The sequence below is a fragment of the Salvelinus fontinalis genome, chromosome 2 (assembly GCF_029448725.1).
Source record: "Salvelinus fontinalis isolate EN_2023a chromosome 2, ASM2944872v1, whole genome shotgun sequence".
Taxonomy (NCBI): domain Eukaryota; kingdom Metazoa; phylum Chordata; class Actinopteri; order Salmoniformes; family Salmonidae; genus Salvelinus; species Salvelinus fontinalis.
In genome coordinates, this window is record NC_074666.1 from 80150211 (window position 1) to 80170676 (window position 20466).

Here is a 20466-nt window from a genome sequence, read left to right on the forward strand (position 1 = left end):
GTTTGTTGAGTAGAATGTTGGAGGCTATTTTATAGATGACATCACCGAAGTCGAGGATCGGTAGGATGGTCAGTTTTACGAAGGTATGTTTGGCAGCATGAGTGAAGGATGCCTTGTTGCGATATAGGAAGCCGATTCTAGATTTAATTTTGGATTGGAGATGCTTAATGTGAGTCTGGGAGGGTTTACAGTCTAACCAGACACCTAGGTATATGTAGTTGTCCACGTATTCTAAGTCAGTGCCGTCCAGAGTAGTGATGCTGGACGGGCGAGCGGGTGTGGGCAGTGATCGGTTGAAGAGCATGCATTTAGTTTTACTTGCATTTAAGAGCAGTTGGAGGCTACGGAAGGAGAGTTGTATGGCATTGAAGCTCGTCTGGAGGTTAGTTAACACAGTGTCCAAAGAGGGGCCAGAAGTATACAGAATGGTGTCGTCTGCGTAGAGAGGTGTATCAGAGAATCACCAGCAGCAAGAGCAACATCATTGATGTATACAGAGAAGAGAGTCGGCCCGAGGATTGAACCCTGTGGCACCCCCATAGAGACTGCCAGAGGTCCGGACAACAGGCCCTCCGATTTGACACACTGAACTCTATCAGAGAAGTAGTTGGTAAACCAGGCGAGGCAATCATTTGAGAAACCAAGGATATCGAGTCTGCCAAAAATAATGTGGTGATTGACAGTCGAAAGCCTTGGCCAGGTCGATGAATACGACTGCACAGTAATGTCTCTTATCGATGGCGGTTATGATGTCCGTGATGTCCAATGATGTCCAGGTTAAAGTTGTGGTGGTTTAAGTCAGGGACATACCAATATGCTTGCATGTCACCAGTGCTGTCATGTCAGGAAGTGCAGAGGAGGAAATCCCTTGGGTCCTTGACCCCAGGGGATGGGAGTGATTTACTCACAGAATGAAAGGGCTCCCTGTAGCCTGATTACGATTGGGTGATTGAAATACTTGTCCCGCAATGACTTCCTTTTTAATGGGTGATATTACTAATGCTAGCGTCAGCAGTCCTATCTTCGTTTCACTTAATTGGTTGGTCTCAAAGTGGAGCAATTTGACAACTATTTTGCTCATGCTTATCTATACATTTCAGACAAAACCAAATCCATACTTGCATGCTGTTGAATCCTACCCATATTTGTCTTGTGTTTTAAAGGTACCAGATCATTTCTCTAAAGTACAACATAGTAATTACAGCAACGAACATTTAAAACGGCTGACAGTGTTGACATCAATTAACGGGCTAAGGATCCTAAGTGGTGTGGTACTACACTGGAACCTGCTTTGGTCAGGTTGAGTCGGGTTGAGGTGGGGTGTTTGTAACATCACTGTGTCAGGTGCTAAAGAGAGGGAGATAATGAGAGGCAGATGGATGTTAAAGGCACAGTTCACCTGTTTTTAAATTCACATTAATTATTTCCAGCACCATACCAGTGTCTACCTTCCAATATGGGGATAAAAAGTGAAGTGCCCATTTAATGCTGTGTGGTGGAACTGGAGAGATTCGAAACATCACTCCAACAGGAAGCACCTGTGAAGTTAGGCTTCCGCCCCAAACTGCACCCTGGTCAAAAGTAGTGCACTATATAGGGAATAGGGTACCATTTGGGACGTATAATAGTAACTCAAGAGGATGGACAGGGCTCCGGCTCTGAGTGTTATAGGAAGCAGACCTTTCGTGGTCGGTTTTGCTGTATCATCCAGAACAGACAAAGGGACATAACTCATTGAAATGTCTGACATTGTTTGACTGTCTGCTGTGGGAGTAAAGATTCTTCACATTCTCCCTGTTTCAAAGGCTCCTTTTTCGTGGCCTCTGAGATCGCTTTCACTGTATCAACCGCAACAGAGCCGAACGGGAGATAATAAGTCATACAGTTGGCGGATGTTGTTTGACTAGTAGGCAATATGTCTACTGTGGGGTAAATATCCCAGGTTGCCTTTACAAAAAGGGATTTCTAACCTCAGGGGTCTTTTAAAATAACGATTAAATAAAAAGATTCTTGGCATTCTCCCTTTACAGAGAGGCTCCCGAGTCCTCCAGTTTGTTGGTTCTTAAATTTAAGGGGAAATTGGATCTGGAGAGTCCTCCCGAGCTTTCTTTCCAACATGACATAACTGAACGTGGGAGACACACCGCCCCTTATTACGAACTCCAGGTGGGGAGTTCAAAGGTTGTATTTGGCATGCCACGTTTTATTCCAGACTTCCACAGCAGTCAAAACGTTTACAAACGCCCTTCCCCTTCCACCACTGTCGGTCTCACGGACATAAAAGGTTCCGGTGGAGGAGTAATGTGACCCCCCGGAAACCTTTTTTTCAGTCAATGAAATCTTTATACCCACACTGTCAGTCCTCTTGTCCTGCAGACAAATCACCATTTCCTTCATAGTAACCCATTCTTTCCGGTCTTGGCTGCACTCTGTAACATACCCGGGTACTGTTTGAAATCATTTCAAATACTTCCGCTGCGCTTGATTGAGCTTGCCCTTTGCCATGGAAACAATAGAACGTCCCTAAGTTGCAAACCCTGTCCACATGGCTCTCCAGGAAGTCTGAAGTAAGCACTCTTAAGCAATCGATAGATTTCAAATAGTATTTGAACCCCAGGTCTGGACTGTAATAGGGTATCCTGTCCTGTCCCACAGCACCATAACGATGACTTCTCCATATGTTGGTTGAAATAATTAAAACGTTTTTTTTTTTAGCTCATGTTACTCTGGTGGACTGCTAATCAGATACCGGGATGTGGTGCTCCTACATCACACCTGGCCTGTACTTCTGTGCTAGCTGTTATTGTCTACTCATTATTAGGCCTATTCATTGTGTTCGCGTATGGCGTGATGATTGTTTCATTGATTCATCCGTTCAAACGTAGCCTACAGCATGTTTCGGATTTAAAGCATGATTTATTTCGGAGCATCGGACAATTGATCGTGTCCTGTCTCTGCGTGAAGTCTAGTCTTGACAGTCCACTCCAGTGTTATCTGTTTCTCCGGACAATAGCCAGGTCCAAGGTCGGGTTACCTGACACTTTGATGCGATAAATTCCAGACTGTCAACACAAGGGGCAGAATTAGCGAGGTTACTTCCATGAACACTGCTGTACCTGCTGTTGATTTGACAGCTCTGTGAGAGACCTGAGCTACTTCACACCATGTGATTTAGTCACCATGTGGCTTGTTGATTTTGTGCACTCAAGATACCCAGCTATGACATTTTGATCTACCATGACGGTAGGAGTGACTGATTTCATAGTTGTTTTAATACTATGAATTACAGGATAATACAATGATAACGCAACAGGTATGTTTTATTATTTAGTCCCGCCGAACCCCCCAATTCTGTCTCCTTCCGTGCCTTGAGGTAAAACAGCCAACTAGTGATTCATCATGTTTACAGGTTCATCAGACATGACCTATAGATCTGACCGATTAAACATGCTTATTTTAAAAGTCGCATAAAACAACACTGTAAGGGGTCAGCTCATTACTGGTCTTTATTGGTAGATAGTATTTCAAATGACCTTAGGGTTAAAACAACCTTGGCATCTACATTTTCAGGGATTTCTCTTTGTGTGTGTGTGAGTGTGTGCATCATGACAAACAGACAGAGGCATATAGTCAGGTTAATGGTTCTGACCGGGAGTAGTATTTGTTTTCAAGAGAGTCGATTCCGACACCAGGTAATTCCACATAATGAATGAGATATACACGTCTGGCTTGGGTTTCATTCTGGACTCCAGCCGCGTCTGTTGTCCGACTTGATTTAGTCTGTCTGTTAGTTAACACATGAGTTAGAAAGAGCCCTTGGCTTGTTTGGCCTCTGCTTACAGTGGCTGCTCAATACTGTAACCTAATCACATGGCTGTCTCTTTTTGTTCATGTTTGTTTTTTGGACCCATGCATGCTAAGTTGCAGAATAAACAGACAAAGGAGGAATGCATAAATGTGAATGATTATTGTTTTAAATTGTTTTAATAAACGGACACTTAGAAAGTATTTTTTTTTTGTGTGTGTGTGAAAAAATTTACTGTTTCTTTGTATCAATCAAGTACATTTTACATTTTCGGCACAGATTCTCTCTCTGTATTGCCTCAAAATGTCAACATGTCAATCTTCGAAGCTTACTCTGTTAAGCCTCATCCAGATGATGTTGGATAGTGTAGCTTGATGGCAACAGGCAGAAAACATTGTATTGTCCTGAAAGCTGTGTGCAACACTGTGTTGCTGGAAACACTGCTGTGTGCTGCCTGTGTACGTGAGGTCTGTGAACGCTACAGAATAATCTCTCTGAAGTTCGGACTGATGTCATTTTCACTGCCACTTTTCTTTCCATTTCCCCCTGTGATGTGATGGCTGTGTGATATCTCTGATTAGAGCTGTTCTGTTTTGCGGAGACAAAACAGGACATGACATGTCGTTGTGCTTTCAGTTGGGGCGTAATCTACTTCAACGTTTACGATTGCAGCACTTTGTGTTCCTTTTGGTATATCCTAGTTCAAATTCTAAGTGCATTTTGCCTGGACATTTTTGATTACTTTCTAATAAGTACATTTACATTCTTTTAGAATCTCTGTGAGGGTAAAGATATAATTCTTTATTCATGTGGGAAGCCATGTAAACCACTTGCTGTTTTAAGAACTTTTTTCTTCTTCTGTGAAACAGATTGATCTTGATCTCACGTCTTCAACCGTGTTGCTCTGTGCAGGAAACACTGAATACACTGGAATGCCTAAAGAAGCCAATCCTGTTGATTGTGCTGAATGTCTTTCGATGTGGCCCTACACGTTGACAGAAAGGTGCTATGTTTAGCCTCGTGGATGCATTCGTGCAGGGGACAATATGGTGATCAGCCGTCCGTGTTGTGTCTCTCTACAGGCAGTTTCACTTCCTTCTCTCTGTCAGGTATAGCTGTCGCTGACGACCGTGCTGCAGGTTCCGGAGCTTATCGCCATGGTGATCTCATATTGCATTGTGTATTCAGGCCACCCTCATGTTGCCAGTTGTTTAGCTACACTTTCAAAGCCAGGCCTCAGTTTTCTCCCTCACAGTAAATGTATACAGTTGAAGTCAGAAGTTTACATACACTTAGGTTGGAGTTATTAAAACTCGTTTTTTAACCACTCCACAAATTTCTTGTTAATAACAAACTATAGTTTTGGCAAGTCGGTTAGGACATCTACTTTGTGCATGACACAAGTAATTTTTTCCAACAATTGTTTACAGACAGATATTTTCACTTATTATTCACTGTATAACAATTCCAGTGGGTCAGAAGTTTACATACACTTAGTTGACTGTGCCTTTAAACAGCTTAGAAAATTCCAGAAAATGATGGCATGGCTTTAGAAGCTTCTGATAGGCTAATTGACATCATTGGGGTCAATTGAAGGTGTACCTGTGGATGTATTTCAAGGCCTACCTTCAAACTCAGTGCCTCCTTGCTTGACATCATGGGAAAATCAAAAGAAGTCAGCCAAGACCTCCACAAGTCTGGTTCATCATTGGGAGCAATTTCCAAACGCCTGAAGATACCACGTTCATCTGTACAAACAATAGTACGCAAGTATAAACACCATGGGACCACGCAGCCGTCATACCGCTCAGGAAGGAGACACTTTCTGTCTCCTAGAGATGAACGTACTTTGGTGCGAAAAGTGCAAATCAATCCCAGAACAACAGCAAAGGACCTTGTGAAGATGCTGGAGGAAACCGGTACAAAAGTATCTATATCCACAGTAAAACGAGTCCTATATCGACATAACCTGAAAGGCCGCTCAGCAAGGAAGAAGCCACTGCTCCAAAACCACCATAAAAAGCCAGACTACGGTTTGCAACTGCACATGGGGACAAAGATCATACTTTTTGGAGAAATGTCCTCTGGTCTGATGAAACAAAAATAGCACTGTTTGGCCATAATGACCATCGTTATGTTTGGAGGAAAAATTTGGACGCTTACAAGCCGAAGAACACCATCCCAACCGTGAACCCCTTGGGTGGCAGCATCATGTTGTGGGAGTGCTTTGCTGCAGGAGGGACTGGTGCAGTTCACAAAATAGATGGCATCATGAGGCAGGAAAATTGTGTGGATATATTGAAGCAACATCTCAAGACATCAGTCAGGAAGTTATAGCTTGATCGCGAATGGGTCTTCCAACTGGACAATGACCCCAAGCATACTTCCAAAGCTGTGGCAAAATGGTTTAAGGACCACAAAGTAAAGGTATTGGAGTGGCCCTCACAAATCCCTGACCTCAATCCTATAGAAAATTTGAAAAAATGTGTGAGCAAGGAGGCCTACAAACCTGACTCAGTTACACCAGCTCTGTCAGGAGGAATGGGCCAAAATTCACCCAACTTATTGTGGGAAGCTTGTGGAAGGCTACCTGAAACGTTTGACCCAAGTTAAACAATTTAAAGGCAATGCTACCAAATACTAATTGAGTGTATGTACATTTATGACCCACTGGGAATGTGATGAAAGAAATGAAAGCTGAAATAAATCATACTCTCTACTATTATTCTGACATTTCACATTCTTAGAATAAAGTGGTGATCCTAACTGCCCTAAGACAGGGAATTTTTACTAGGCTTAAATGTTAGCAATTGTGAAAACCTGAGTTTAAATGTATTTGGCTAAGGTGTATGTAAACTTCCGACTTCAACTGTATAACCCATGCCTTTTTACCAAAACCATGTTTGAAAAGACCAGGTCACGTAAGTTAGTGAATGCTGTTGATAACTATTAGTTATCGTACTACTTTGTGAGAGAGGTAACACAACAGCCATGTTGATGATACAGTACATTACCATCCATGAACATCAATCTTGGACATTCACTTTTCACAGCAAACTGACCAAGCGTTAAATCATCAAGTCCATTCTAAATGCTTCATCCACCTGGCTATAGTCCTGGTATTCACCACAGAGTAAAACAAGTTCCAGTATGTATCATGAGGTCATCGGCCACATCCTGTCTCAGGTGTAGTGGCCTGTTTTTCTGTTTTACTGTGTGTGCCAGGGCACTGGGCCAGTATGGGAGAGGAAATGATTCAGTCTACCAGCCAGCTACATAAGTCCTTTTGCTATGCTCCCTCTGTTCTCTCTATTACTTATTAAACCACTAGTTCTCTTGATTGCCAAGAAGTGGGTTACTCATTTTTAGTAGCATCCTCGGAAAGGTGTGGCGGAATTTTCAGTGGACTACTCACCGAGATGGCCTGCCAAGCTACTAAGAGGTCGAACCCCTGTCTCAGTCCTTTGGATTTAGGGGTTTTGTGAGGATTATTCAAAATTGAGATTCCAGTGTAAAATCACTTATTGGGAAGATGGCAGAAGTGCTTTATCACCCTGTTACATTTACAAATAGACTTTGCTTCCAGTCACACAACATTGAGAGTTCATTGATGTGAGTCTTGCGCTACAAAGGGAAGTGCATTCAAACCCAACAGAGCTTAGGCCTTAAGAAACACCACCCCGAAAAAAAAGCTAACTTCTTATTACTGGGCATGCCATTTCACGATATCTAGTGTTCATGTAGATATCTTAGTCATTTATTTACTCTACTTTGCCAACTCTCCCCCCTGAGCGTTGTCATTGGTGACCTTTGTACGGTATGGGATGGTTAGGACTAGGAGGTGTGTGTGTGTGTGTGCACAGTAGGTCTATAGTACGTGTGTTTACACATAGCCTGACTGTGAACTGTGCCATATCTTCCCCTTTATCCCTGATTTCCCACCTCATCGCTGAAGGATTTGGCTTGAGATTCAGAGATAAAATTAAGAAGTGATTGTGACGTGTCTTAGCATGAGTTCCCATGCAGCCGAGCCCAATGCAACTCAATCGGTGACCTTTATGCTTCTCTCATTTCAGTCGCCCACAACGTTGCCTGCAGTCGCACAAGTGAATGCACTCTCGCTGTTTCTATTACATGAATGAGTGTGTTTGCTTAAGGGGTTTGGCGATGGGTCTTTTGTTCACTGCTCATGACAATGACACTGTTAGAAAGGTTAGGCTATGCAAATTAAAGGAATTGAGCACCTTTGGCTTTCAGTCTTTTCAAACGAGGCTCACGTTGTTGTTTATACCCAACCCAACCCGCAAAAGGCTCAATCGTTCCCATGATAACAGCCACTGACTTGAGTAGGTTTAAATCCGGTGTACTCAAATAGTAGAATGTTGATAAGAGCTCTACTTAAACAATTGTAAATTAAACTATCAGAATCGAACCAGAGAATTCAGATTCCCCCCCTATAATGTGTATCACAGGGCAGTTGCTAGGAACAAAGGTGCAAAACGTTAGAAAATACTTTGAAGTGAAGAAAAACATCCCAAACACGGATGAAATCCTAACAATCCAAGCAAGCAAAGCAGCCTGTCCAAGCATGTAATATCATATAGCAGGGAAGAAGGCAGGCTGCCTATGCAATTGCGTACGAGGTATGTTCAGTGGGCAATTGGGCATAAACCTTACGGGGAAAAAACACATGATTTCGCATGTGAAACCATTTTGTTTTGGAACATTTCACATGTGATATTTCACATAACCTTTCACATGTGGATTTAAACTTTCACATGATGCCCTGCAAACAAAAAGGTGCTAGGATGTCCCAGGAATGTCACAAAGTTGCCACAGTGTTTCCCACTTACATATGACTACATTATGTATGTTTATTTATATAGTAATTATTATTCAACATGTCCTCACCTGGGATTTGAACTCTCAACCTCTTGCTTCACAGCATTCTGATCTTCCTGCTATGCCACTATTTATGTGTCAGTGACTGATTGCTCCTGTATTCATACACTTTGGACTTTGTATAATAAACCCAAGAAAAACGTCAGGAGTAATCAAATAAAATGTATTTATTTAGCCCTTCTTACATCAGCTGATATCTCAAAGTGCTGTACAGAAACCCAGCCTAAAACCCCAAACAGCAAGCAATGCAGTGTAGAAGCACGGTAGCTAGGAAAAACTCCCTAGAAAGGCCAAAACCTAGGAAGAAACCTAGAGAGGAACCAGGCTATGAGGGGTGGCCAGTCCTCTTCTGGCTGTGCCGGGTGGAGATTATAACAGAACATGGCCAAGATGTTCAAATGTTCATAAATGACCAGCATGGTCAAATAATAATAATAACAGTAGTTGTCGAGGGTGCAACAAGTCAGCACCTCAGGAGTAAATGTCAGTTGGCTTTTCATAGCCGATCATTAGGAGTATCTCTACCGCTCCTGCTGTCTCTAGAGAGTTGAAAACAGCAGGTCTGAGACAGGTAGCACGTCCGGTGAACAGGTCAGGGTTCCATAGCTGCAGGCAGAACAGTTGAAACTGGAGCAGCAGCACGTCCAGGTGGACTGGGGACAGCAAGAAGTCATCATGCCAGGTCGTCCTGAGGCATGGTCCTAGGGCTTAGGTCCTCCGAGAGAGAGAAAGAAAGAAAGAGAGAAAGAGAGAATTAGAGAGAGCATACTTAAATTCACACAGGATACCGGGAGAAGTAGACAGGAGAAGTACTCCAGATATAACAGACTGACCCTAGCCCCCTGACACATAAACTACTGCAGCATAAATACTGGAGGCTTAGACAGGAGGGGTCAGGAGACACTGTGGTCCCATCCGATGATTCCCCCGGACACAGGGCCAAACAGGCAGGATATAACCCCACCCACTTTGCCAAAGCACAGCCCCCACACCACTAGAGGGAGGCCGAGTATAGCCCACAAAGATCTCCGCCACGGCACAACCCAAGGGGGGGCGCCAACCCAGACAGGAAGATCACGTCATTGACTCAACCCACTCAAGTGACGCACCCGTCCTAGGGACGGCATGGAAGAGCACCAGTAAGCCAGTGACTCAGCCCCTGTAATAGGGTTAGAGGCAGAGAATCCCAGTGGAAAGAGGGGCACCGGCCAGGCAGAGACAGCAAGGGTGGTTCGTTGCTCCAGAGCCTTTCCGTTCACCTTCACACTCCTGGGCCAGACTACACTCAATCATATGACCTACTGAAGAGATGAGTCTTCAGTAAAGACTTAAAGGTTGAGACCGAGTCTGCGTCTCTCACATGGGTAGGCAGACCATTCCATAAAAATGGAGCTCTATAGGAGAAAGCCCTGCCTCCAGCTGTTTGTTTAGAAACTCTAGGGACAATTAGGAGGCCTTCATCTTGTGACCGTAGCGTACGTGTAGCTATGTACAGCAGGACCAAATCAGAAAGATAGGTAGGATCAAGCCCATGTAATGCTTTGTAGGTTAGCAGTAAAACCTTGAAATCAGCCCTTGCCTTAACAGGAAGCCAGTGTATGGAGGCTAGCACTGGAGTAATATGATCACATTTTTTGGTTCTAGTCAGGATTCTAGCAGCCGTATTTAGCACTAACTGAAGTTTATTTAGTGCTTTATCCGGGTAGCCGGAAAGTAGAGCATTGCAGTAGTCTAACCTAGAAGTAACAAAAGCATGGATACATTTTTCTGCATCATTTCTGGAGAAGGTTTATGATTTTTGCAATGTTACGTAGATGGAAAAAAAGCTGTCCTTGAAACAGTCTTGATATGTTCGTCAAAAGAGAGATCAGGGTCCAGAGTAACGCCGAGGTCCTTGACCTCGTTTTATTTGAGACGACTGACACACCCTCGGAAGTAATACGCCCCTAGACAACTATCAGAAAACCCTTGAATTGCTAAGATAAGTGAATGAAATCAATGATGAGAGAATAGTAAGATTAACTGGTGAATAAAATAGCAGTGCAGATGACACTCTTTCTCCAGGTGCAGAGATATGTTATAAGTAATGAATGTGTACGAGCAGCAAGCAGAAAGATCACTGTAATCCAGAGGTTGTGAGTTCAAATCCCAGGTGAGGTCATATTGAAGAGTCAGTACTAAGTGATCATGTCAAATGCAATCATTTTGTCATTGATTAAAGATTTGTACACCTTTTTTTTATAACACATTCAACTCAACAGCGTATCACCTACCTTAAAACCCCGATAACATTTAATTAGTTCCCTTACAACAAAAAAACATGACATTTCACATGCGAAATAACTGTTTTCACACGTTGAGCTGAAATGTTCATGTGAAAACAAAAGAGACACGTGAGTTCAGCTGTTCACATGTGAAACTACATGTTCACATGTATTCAATGTACATTGAGAGTACAACACATTCCTAATATTGAGTTGCACCCCGTTTTGCCCTCAGAACAGCCTCAATTCATCGGGGCATGGACTCTACAAGGTGTCGAAAGCGTTCCACAGGGATGCTAGCCCATGTTACTCCAATGCTTCCTACAGTTGTGTCAAGTTGGCTGGATGTCCTTTGGCTGTTGGACCATTCTTGATACACACGGGAAACTGTTGAGCGTGAAAAACCCAGCAGTGTTGCAGTTCTTGACACACTCAATCCTGGCACCTACTACCATACCCTGTTCAAAGGCACTTAAATATTTTGTCTTGCCAATTCACCCTCTGAAGGGCACACATACACAATCCATGTCTCAATTGTCCCCTTGGCTTAAAAATCCTTCTTGAACCTGTCTCCTCCCCTTCATCTACACTGATACACGTGGATTTAACAAGTGACATCAATAAGGGATCATTGCTTTCAGCTGGATTCACCTGCTGTTCCTAATGTTTTATACACTCAGTGTAGAGTTCCCATGTTAAATGTTAACACCACCTTTTCACATGTGAGGAGAATAACATGTTTTCACCGCACATGTGAATTGTAGACTCACATGTGGAATTAGCATTCACACATGAAAAACTTTCACAAGTGAAAATCGAATTTGCACTTTCACGTGACAAATGTTCACGTGATAATCTAACTCTCGCATGTGGAATTGCATTTTGATGTGAAGAACGTTTAAATGTTGTCACGCGTAGTTTCAGGGTATCACATTGAAATGTTGCATCCCCGTGTTGTCACATTTGTTTCAAATGAGATCATGTTTTCACATGTGCTCAAATGTTTTCACATGTTGCTTGTACACGTTGCCACGTTATCAAATTAAATTCACATGAGATGACATGAGAAATTCATGGGGGTTTTCCGTAGAGAAGACACACCAGGGCTTGATTAGCTCTAATATCATGTCTTCTTTTCAGGCCTGGGTTCAAATAGTATTTGAAATCCTTTCAAATACTTTATCTGTGCTCGATTGTGCTTGCCTGACTCAATAAACCAATAGATTATTCCAAAAAACCACCAACCCATCAGGCACTCAATGCAGGCTCAAGCAAACGCTCAAAGAATTTGAAGGACTCTTTCTTCTGTTATGTCTTACAGTACAGTGAGAATGGAGAGCATGCAGAGCACGCCGGCATGGACATCATTAGCCTGTCTGCTGGTAGTGTTGCATTCCTTCCTAGTACCCCCAGCTGCCAGTACTGGAGCTCCTTTTGCTAAAGTAGCGGGAGAGCACTCCCAGGTCAGATGTCAGATGAGTGGAACAATTACCTTGTGTTTGTTACACAAGTAGGCACGTAAGCGCACATGTACGCACACAAAGCGCACACGCACGCACGCATGCAAGTACACACACACACACACACACACACACACACACACACACACACACACACACACACACACACACACACACACACTGATCAGTAGTGATCCTCCTCTACTCTCTGGTATGTGTATCTCTACTCCTTCTCTCCAGTGGGCCAGTGGCATTTGTGATAATATTATCTGTGTAACTAGACAGCCTGATTGGTGGAAGTCAGTAAATGTCCTCCCTATTATCTCTGTCATCGCCTTGGTGACGACTGGCATTTATTCAACTTGACTGATGAGCTCTGAACATTTATGTCTGCCAGGGTCTAGATACTACAGTCAAAGCTGAAATATCTGTCTTTGATGCTACAAATGTACAGATCGTCTTAACCCAGAGGAGCTCTCACTTGACACTTTTCCCATTTCTGGATTCCTTATAGAATCATCGTGTGCCACAGTAGTGTCTTTGCTATAATGCATGCTTGTTATGAATGAATATTGCGTGGAATTGCTTGATGTTTCTTTCTCCAATGTCCCATCCACATCCCAAGCGACTTATGAATGAGACTTATGAATAAGACGTATTGGAGAGAGAGAGAGAGAGAGGGAGAGAGAAAGAGAGAAAGGAATGATGAATTAAAGGAGAAGAGACTGATTGCCTTGAGTTGGTTGGATGCTGTCTTGTCCTTGTATGCCACAGCTCACTCACCCTTTACTTGACATGCTCATTTCCTCGTTCCTGGTCAGGCAAACCTGATTTAGAGGCACATGACACAACCCAACCCGGGTCCTGGGTGAGGGGAGGGGGGGCGACAAAATTAAATTAGACCCCCCCAAACTGGATGAGACAGCTCGGAGGGACGGATGGGAGGAGAAAGGTGCCCTTCAGTTCAGAACTCCTCACTGGTCCTCCCTGTCTTCCGTCTGTCATTGTCTGGCTGCCGTCTCTCTCCCTCCTCCCCAGTCTCTCCTCTGTTTACTCGTTCTACCTCTCTCCAGTCTGACTTCTCTGTGTCTGACCTGTCCCCGGCTCCTCCTCATCAGTACCCACCTCATTGCAGTGTGTACAGCATATCAACGAGAAGGAGAGTGAGATAGGGAAGAATCTACACATCCTGGCTTGGCTGCCTGCCGCTCTATTCCACAGGGGTAGTCATCTGTGTTACATCTATCTTTTATTGAAGCAAGGGAGGACAGCTCAAATTGTTTGGTTATTACACCTTTTAATCCAAATACATACATTTGACTCTCTGTCTAAAGGAAACAAGACATTTTGAATTACTACTCTCTCCGCTACACAATGCCACATGTCTGTATGGTGAAATACCTCTGATCAGATTGCCAATTAGGTGGCAGTTATCAATGGATCAGTGGATACGCATTGTTGACATGGTATCATCAATGGTGTAGTGGATATACTCTAATTTTGCTAACATTTTCCCAAACGACCCACCCGACGAAGTAAAGTCGCCCTCTGAGAAACAGTGACATATACTCTGAATTACCTAAAATGATGAATCCCATATTGGTCTTTCACAGTCAGGACAAGCCAAGATGTACTGTGCAAGTAGTCTAATAGTAGGCCTACTATTGAAATAGATAAACGAGGAGGTCAAATGAGTCAGAAATTCACAGGTTTCTGATTTTTCCCCATTTCTTTCAGGTTTTAGCTCTCAAAGTCAAATTTTTTAAATTGATTAAAAAATATAGAAATTCAAATTATTATATAAGTCAACATCAATGCTTAAACCCCATCAGGAGACCACTTTTGAGTTGTAGTTTCCCTTTAATTCAAGTGTGCAGGCACTTAGCACTGTTATTTCGATAGCAGTGTTTCTGTAGCGGACATGAGATGGAGCTTGCAAAACAAAATGGCCACTGGATTGATGCAAATAATCATGATATCATTCTGCCAGGTAGGCATAGGCTGCTTTAGCATTTCATTGAGAAGGTTTTTGGGAAAGCCTTTCCATCTAACAGAAGACGGTTAGGTCTGTCATTAGCATCTCTATATGTTTCCTGTTCCTTAATTGTTTGAAACCTGGATGTTTTACTTCATATTATGAGGCATGTCTTACCTTGCTTCAAAGTAGCCAAGCCAAAATAAGACCGTAGAAATGTTGAGGGAAACGTTTTAGAAACCTCGTATGCGCTCTCCTGTTCTATAGGCCTATTTTTCAAATCAGCTTTCCTTCATTGTTTAGCAGCCGAAGGCATTATCCTAGTCATGTTAGCGACCCATAATAGGCGTTGCATCTTTAGATCTCTAACGCAGTGCGCTTAAAATGGAGAAATATAGTTCATCAACATTTGAACCGACACATTCTGATGTGTTAAATCAGCCTTGTTCATTGATACCGCGTATACCTCGAGTAAACTACTTGTGGGGATTAAGAAGGGAGTATAGGCAATGCCCACTGAAAAAAAGTGTATATACTGCGCATGCTTGCGTATACCTGCCATTACACCACTGGGTATCATCTGATCTCCTGCAGACATGCGTGTGGTGCCCTGTTGTCAGAGAGTTTAACATACTGTACTATAGATGGCTAATCTACTATAGATGGCTAATCTTGGGGTTGAAATGTAAACGCAGATTTGTTTTGTCTTGTTTGGATCCACAGACTACTTGTTGGCGCACCGAAAGAGAAGGCAGAGTCTGGCGTGAAGGCCAGTGAAACAGGAGATGTGTATACCTGCCCTGTAAACGTTGCCCAATCAGATTGCACCAGGATGAACCTGATTGGCTCAGGTAGGCATTGTGTTTTTGCTGTTGTTGCTCAGAGTTGCTAATTCTGCTTTAAAAATGTAAGGAAATAATATAGTACATTTGGACTAAGAATAGATACTGATTGTTCCACAAAGGTACTATCCATTTAGAACACCACAGAGGAAATGTTAATATCAAATCAACTGAAATAAGGGATTTGAAGAGGAACATAAGTAATTTGTTCTGATTCCTAAAACAAATGCCTTTTTTGTTGTGTTGTTATGAAACCCAAAGCACAGTGATGATGAGTGGTGTGATATACTGTGACCTTTCAGACCCCGACCTCATTGAGGGTGAGGACAGAGTGGAGGATATGTGGCTGGGGGTAACCGTGGCCAGCCAAAGACAGCCAGGGGGCCGAATTCTGGTGAGTAACTTATTGTCTGCAGGAACAGGAAACATATAGAGATGCTAATGATAGGCCTAACCGTCTTCTGTTAGATGCCTCCATCCGTAATGGGTCTGCGACCAAACGACCACCCCTCATCACTGTCAAACGCTCCCTAAAACACTTCTGCGAGCAGGCCTTTCTAATCGACCTGGCCGGGGTATCCTGGAATGAAATTGACCTCATCCCATCAGTAGATGATGCCTGGCTATTCTTTAAAAGTGCCTTCCTCATCTTAAATAAGCATGCTCCATTTAAAAAAAAAAATGGAACTAGGAATAGATATAGTCCTTGGTTCACTCCAGACCTGTCTGCCCTTGACCAGCACAAAAACATCCTGTGGCGTTCTGCATTAGCATCGAATAGCCCCTGTGATATTCAACTTTTCAGGGAAGTTAGGAACAAATATGCACAGGCAGTTAGGAAAGCTAAGGCTAGCTTTTTCAAACAGAAATTTGCATCCTGTAGTACTAACTCAAAAAGGTTCTGGGACACTGTAAAGTCCATGGAGAATAAGAGCACCTCCTCCCAGCTGCCCACTGCTCTGAGGCTAGGAAACACTATCACCACCGAAAAATCCACTATAATTGAGAATTTCAATAAGCATTTCTCTACGGCTGGCCATGCTTTCCACCTGGCTATCCCTACCCCGGTCAACTGCCCGGCACCCTCCACAGCAACCCGCCAAAGCCCCCACCATTTCTCCTTTAACCAAATCCAGATAGCTGATGTTCTGAAAGAGCGGCAAAATCTGGACCCCTACAAATCAGCCGGGCTAGACAATCTGGACCCTCTCTTTCTAAAATTTTCTGCCGAAATTGTTGCAACCCCTATTACTAGCCTGTTCAACCTCTCTTTTGTATCGTATTCCCAAAGATTGGAAAGCTGCCGTGGTCATCCCCATCTTCAAAGGGGGTGACACTCTAGATCCAAACTGCTACAGACCTATATCTATCCTACCCTGTCTTTCTAAGGTCTTCGAAAGCCAAGTTAACAAACAGATTACCGACCATTTCGAATTCCACCATACCTTCTCCGCTATGCAATCTGATTTCAGAGCTGGTCATGGGTGCACCTCAGCCACGCTCAAGGTCCTAAATGACATCATAACTGCCATCGATAAGAGACATTACTGTGCAGCCGTATTCATCGACCTGGCCAAGGCTTTCGACTCTGTCAATCACCACATTCTTATTGGCAGACTCGACAGCCTTGGTTTCTCAAATGATTGCCTCGCCTGGTTTACCAACTACTTCGCTGGTAGAGTTCAGTGTGTCAAATGGGAGGGCCTGTTTTCCGGACCTCTGGCAGTCTCTATGGGGGTGCCACAGGGTTCAATCCTTGGGCCGACTCTCTTCTCTGTATACATCAATGATGTTGCTCTTGCTGCTGGTGATTCTCTGATACACCTCTACGCAGACGACACCATTCTGTATACTTCTGGCCCCTCTTTGGACACTGTGTTAACTAACCTCCAGACGAGCTTCAATGCCATACAACTCTCCTTCCGTAGCCTCCAACTGCTCTTAAACGCAAGTAAAACTAAATGCATGCTATTCAACCGATCACTGCCCGCACCTGCTCGCCCGTCCAGCATCACTACTCTGGACGGCTCTGACTTAGAATACGTGGACAACTACAAATATCTAGGTGTCTGGTTAGACTCTAAACTCTCCTTCCAGACTCACATTAAGCATCTCCAATCCAAAATTAAATCTAGAATCGGCTTCCTATATCGCAACAAAGCATCCTTCACTCATGCTGCCAAACATACCCTCGTAAAACTGACCATCCTACCGATCCTCGACTTCGGTGATGTCATCTATAAAATAGCCTCCAACACTCTACTCAACAAACTGGATGCAGTCTATCACAGTGCCATCCATTTTGTCACCAAAGCCCCATACACTACCCACCATTGCGACCTGTACGCTCTTGTTGGTTGGTGCTCGCTTCATACTCATTGCCAAACCCACTGGCTACAGGTTATCTACAAGTCTCTGTTAGGTAAAGCCCCGCCTTATCTCAGCTCACTGGTCACCATAGCAGCACCCACTCGTAGCACGCGCTCCAGCAGGTATATCTCACTGGTCACCCCCAAAGCCAATTCCTCCTTTGGTCGTCTTTCCTTCCAGTTCTCTGCTGCCAATGACTGGAACGAACTGCAAAAATCTCTGAAGCTGGAAACACTTATCTCCCTCACTAGCTTTAAGCACCAGCTGCCAGAGCAGCTCACAGAGTACTGCACCTGTGCATAGCCTATCTATAATTTAGCCCAAACAACTACCGCTTCCCCTACTGTATTTATTTATTTTGCTCCTTTCCACCCCATTATTTATATTTCTACTTTGCACATTCTTCCATTGCAAATCTATCATTCCAGTGTTTTACTTGCTATATTGTATTTACCTCGCCACCATGGCCATTCCATGTGTACCTCTGTGTTGTTGTATGTGTCGAATTGCTTTGCTTTATCTTGGCCAGGTCGCAGTTGCAAATGAGAACTTGTTCTCAACTAGCCTACCTGGTTAAATAAAGGTGAAATACATCAAATAAAAAATTGGTTCAAGAGGCCATCAGTCAATCCTCTGGTGACCCTCCAGACCAGCAACTCTCCTTTCTGAGTTTACTGAACAGATTAGTGTAAATTACAGCAAAAAATGCATTCAATATTGATATGAATGATTATCTCTGGCAACTTACTGTATCATACTACTTGATTAAGTGGCCAAGTATTGAATGACCAAGACAAAGAGGATCAAATCTGATTTTCTCTCTCCTTCTCTCTCTCTTTCTCAGACCTGTGGCCATCGCTTTGTGAAGTTACATGGCGTATTGAAGCTGCGTCAGATGATTGGGAAGTGTTATATCCGTGGTAACGACCTGAACTATAATGAAACAGACATGCACTGGCAGAACCCTGATCAGGTGTGCAGCCACACTAAAGACATCACAGGCGAAGTCATGTGCAACATGGGCATCTCTGCTGCCATCACTGACACAGAGGTCATTGTGGGCGCCCCTGGCAGCTTTGAGTGGCAAGGTAGGCATAGATTTGTTTGAGACTGCAAAAAAATACATCCCACAGGGACAATATGGCCAGTAAAGTTAAGTACAATCATGGCCAAAATTATTGTCACTCTTGATAAAGATGAGAAAAAAAAAACTGTATCAAATAAATAATACAATTAACATCTTTTATATTAATATAATTTTTCTGAGAAAAAATATTTTGTTTAACAAGTAAACTTTTTTTTTCTCTCTCACAAAGATAGGGGTACAACATTATTGGCACCCGTGTTTTCAATACTCCGGCACCTTCCCCTTGCGAGGATAACAGCACTGAGCCTTTTTGTAAAATTCTTTATGAGATTGAAGAACACATTGGGAGGGATCTCAGTCCATTCCTCCATACAGAATCCTTCCAGATCATTAAGTTTTTAGTTTTAGTTTAAGCATCAGCCAATTACATTTGTCGTCGCAGTTGCATGTGATCAAAGGCTACATGTTAAGCCGATATCACACGAAGCAATCTGGACGCAATGTATGTTGCCTGCAACAAAGTTGCATCTGGGTTGCTCGGTGTGTCACCCCCCACATGTTTCTCTGTCCAGTTTCAACTGAAATAGTCCAACATGAACTGCACTATATAGCTAGCTAGCTTAGCTCGTTGCTAGCTTGGTAAGACATGGTTTGCAAATATAGCTAAATTGTACAGCCAGCATTTTGTCTATATCGATGCTGTTACAATTTACCAAACGTTTGGATAACTTTTGTGTATCAGCAAAGTTGCTTGAGATGATGCCACTTGCAACTTGCATCTGCAACCAAGATTGATTTAGCTGTTCTCATCACATTTAAAAAAAGATATATTTCATCTTTATTTTGACAGGGAGTCACGCTGAGACCAATGTCTCTTTCACAGATGAGCCCTGCATACACATCAGTACACTTTACACATCACTATACACATCAATATTCACATCAATACACAAAAAGCAAAACACAATAATATAAAACAAACCTCAGTCAGCCTTTTGAATTGCCCTAGAGCCACCAATTCATCCATTATCAGAGAGTTTTTGAGATCCTCCCTCAAGTAAGGAGCAAAGAAAAAGCAGATTTACCTAACTCAGTGGCGATCGAAGGGATCTCCAGTTAGCCATCCCTGAGACCGCGTCTAGTATCTCATTATTCTGTATGTTAACAATGAAGTCAGGTACGGCTGAAGTTTATGCAGGACTGCTTTATAAACAAAACCTGGTACATTTAGCCCTATGCTAATCTCACCAGGTGGCCGTGATTAGATCCGGTTCGAATTCAGCTATTACAGCTATTTGTCAAGGACATAATGCTCTTCAACTTTTTTTTCACAATGTATGATACACTTAAATGTTGTATAGTCCTTTATATTTTCTCCGTAAAAGCACATGTATGTATGTTAAACGGGTAAGCGAAAATGTGGGATTTAGTTACTGTACACACTGAGTGTACAAAACATTAATGACACCTGCTTTTTCCATGACATAGACTGACCAGGTGAAAGCTGTGATCCCTTATTGATGTCACTTGTTAAATCCACCTTAATCGGTGTAAATGGAGGGGAGGATTTTTTGTCTTGAGACAATTGAGACATGGACTGTGTACTGTATGCGTGCCATTCAGAGGGGGAATGGGCAAGACTAAAGATTTAGGTGCCTTTGAATGGGGTATGGTAGTATGTGCCAGTTACACCGGTTTGTGTCAACAACTACAAGGCTGCTGGGTTTTTCACGCTTAACAGTTTCCCGTGTGTGTCACGAA

At 43.1% G+C, this 20466-nt stretch overlaps 1 protein-coding gene across 2 annotated transcripts in view; it reads left to right on the forward strand.

The window, feature by feature from the left end:
- LOC129828287 (integrin alpha-3-like) overlaps positions 1-20466 on the forward strand; it is a 44194-nt gene that overhangs the window by 10804 nt on the left and 12924 nt on the right. For both annotated transcript variants that reach the window (XM_055889470.1, XM_055889471.1), the window contains exons 2-4: positions 15130-15257; positions 15551-15642; positions 18463-18706. In XM_055889470.1, the coding sequence (XP_055745445.1) occupies positions 15130-15257; positions 15551-15642; positions 18463-18706 (464 nt within the window). The remainder of the gene's footprint in view (positions 1-15129; positions 15258-15550; positions 15643-18462; positions 18707-20466) is intronic.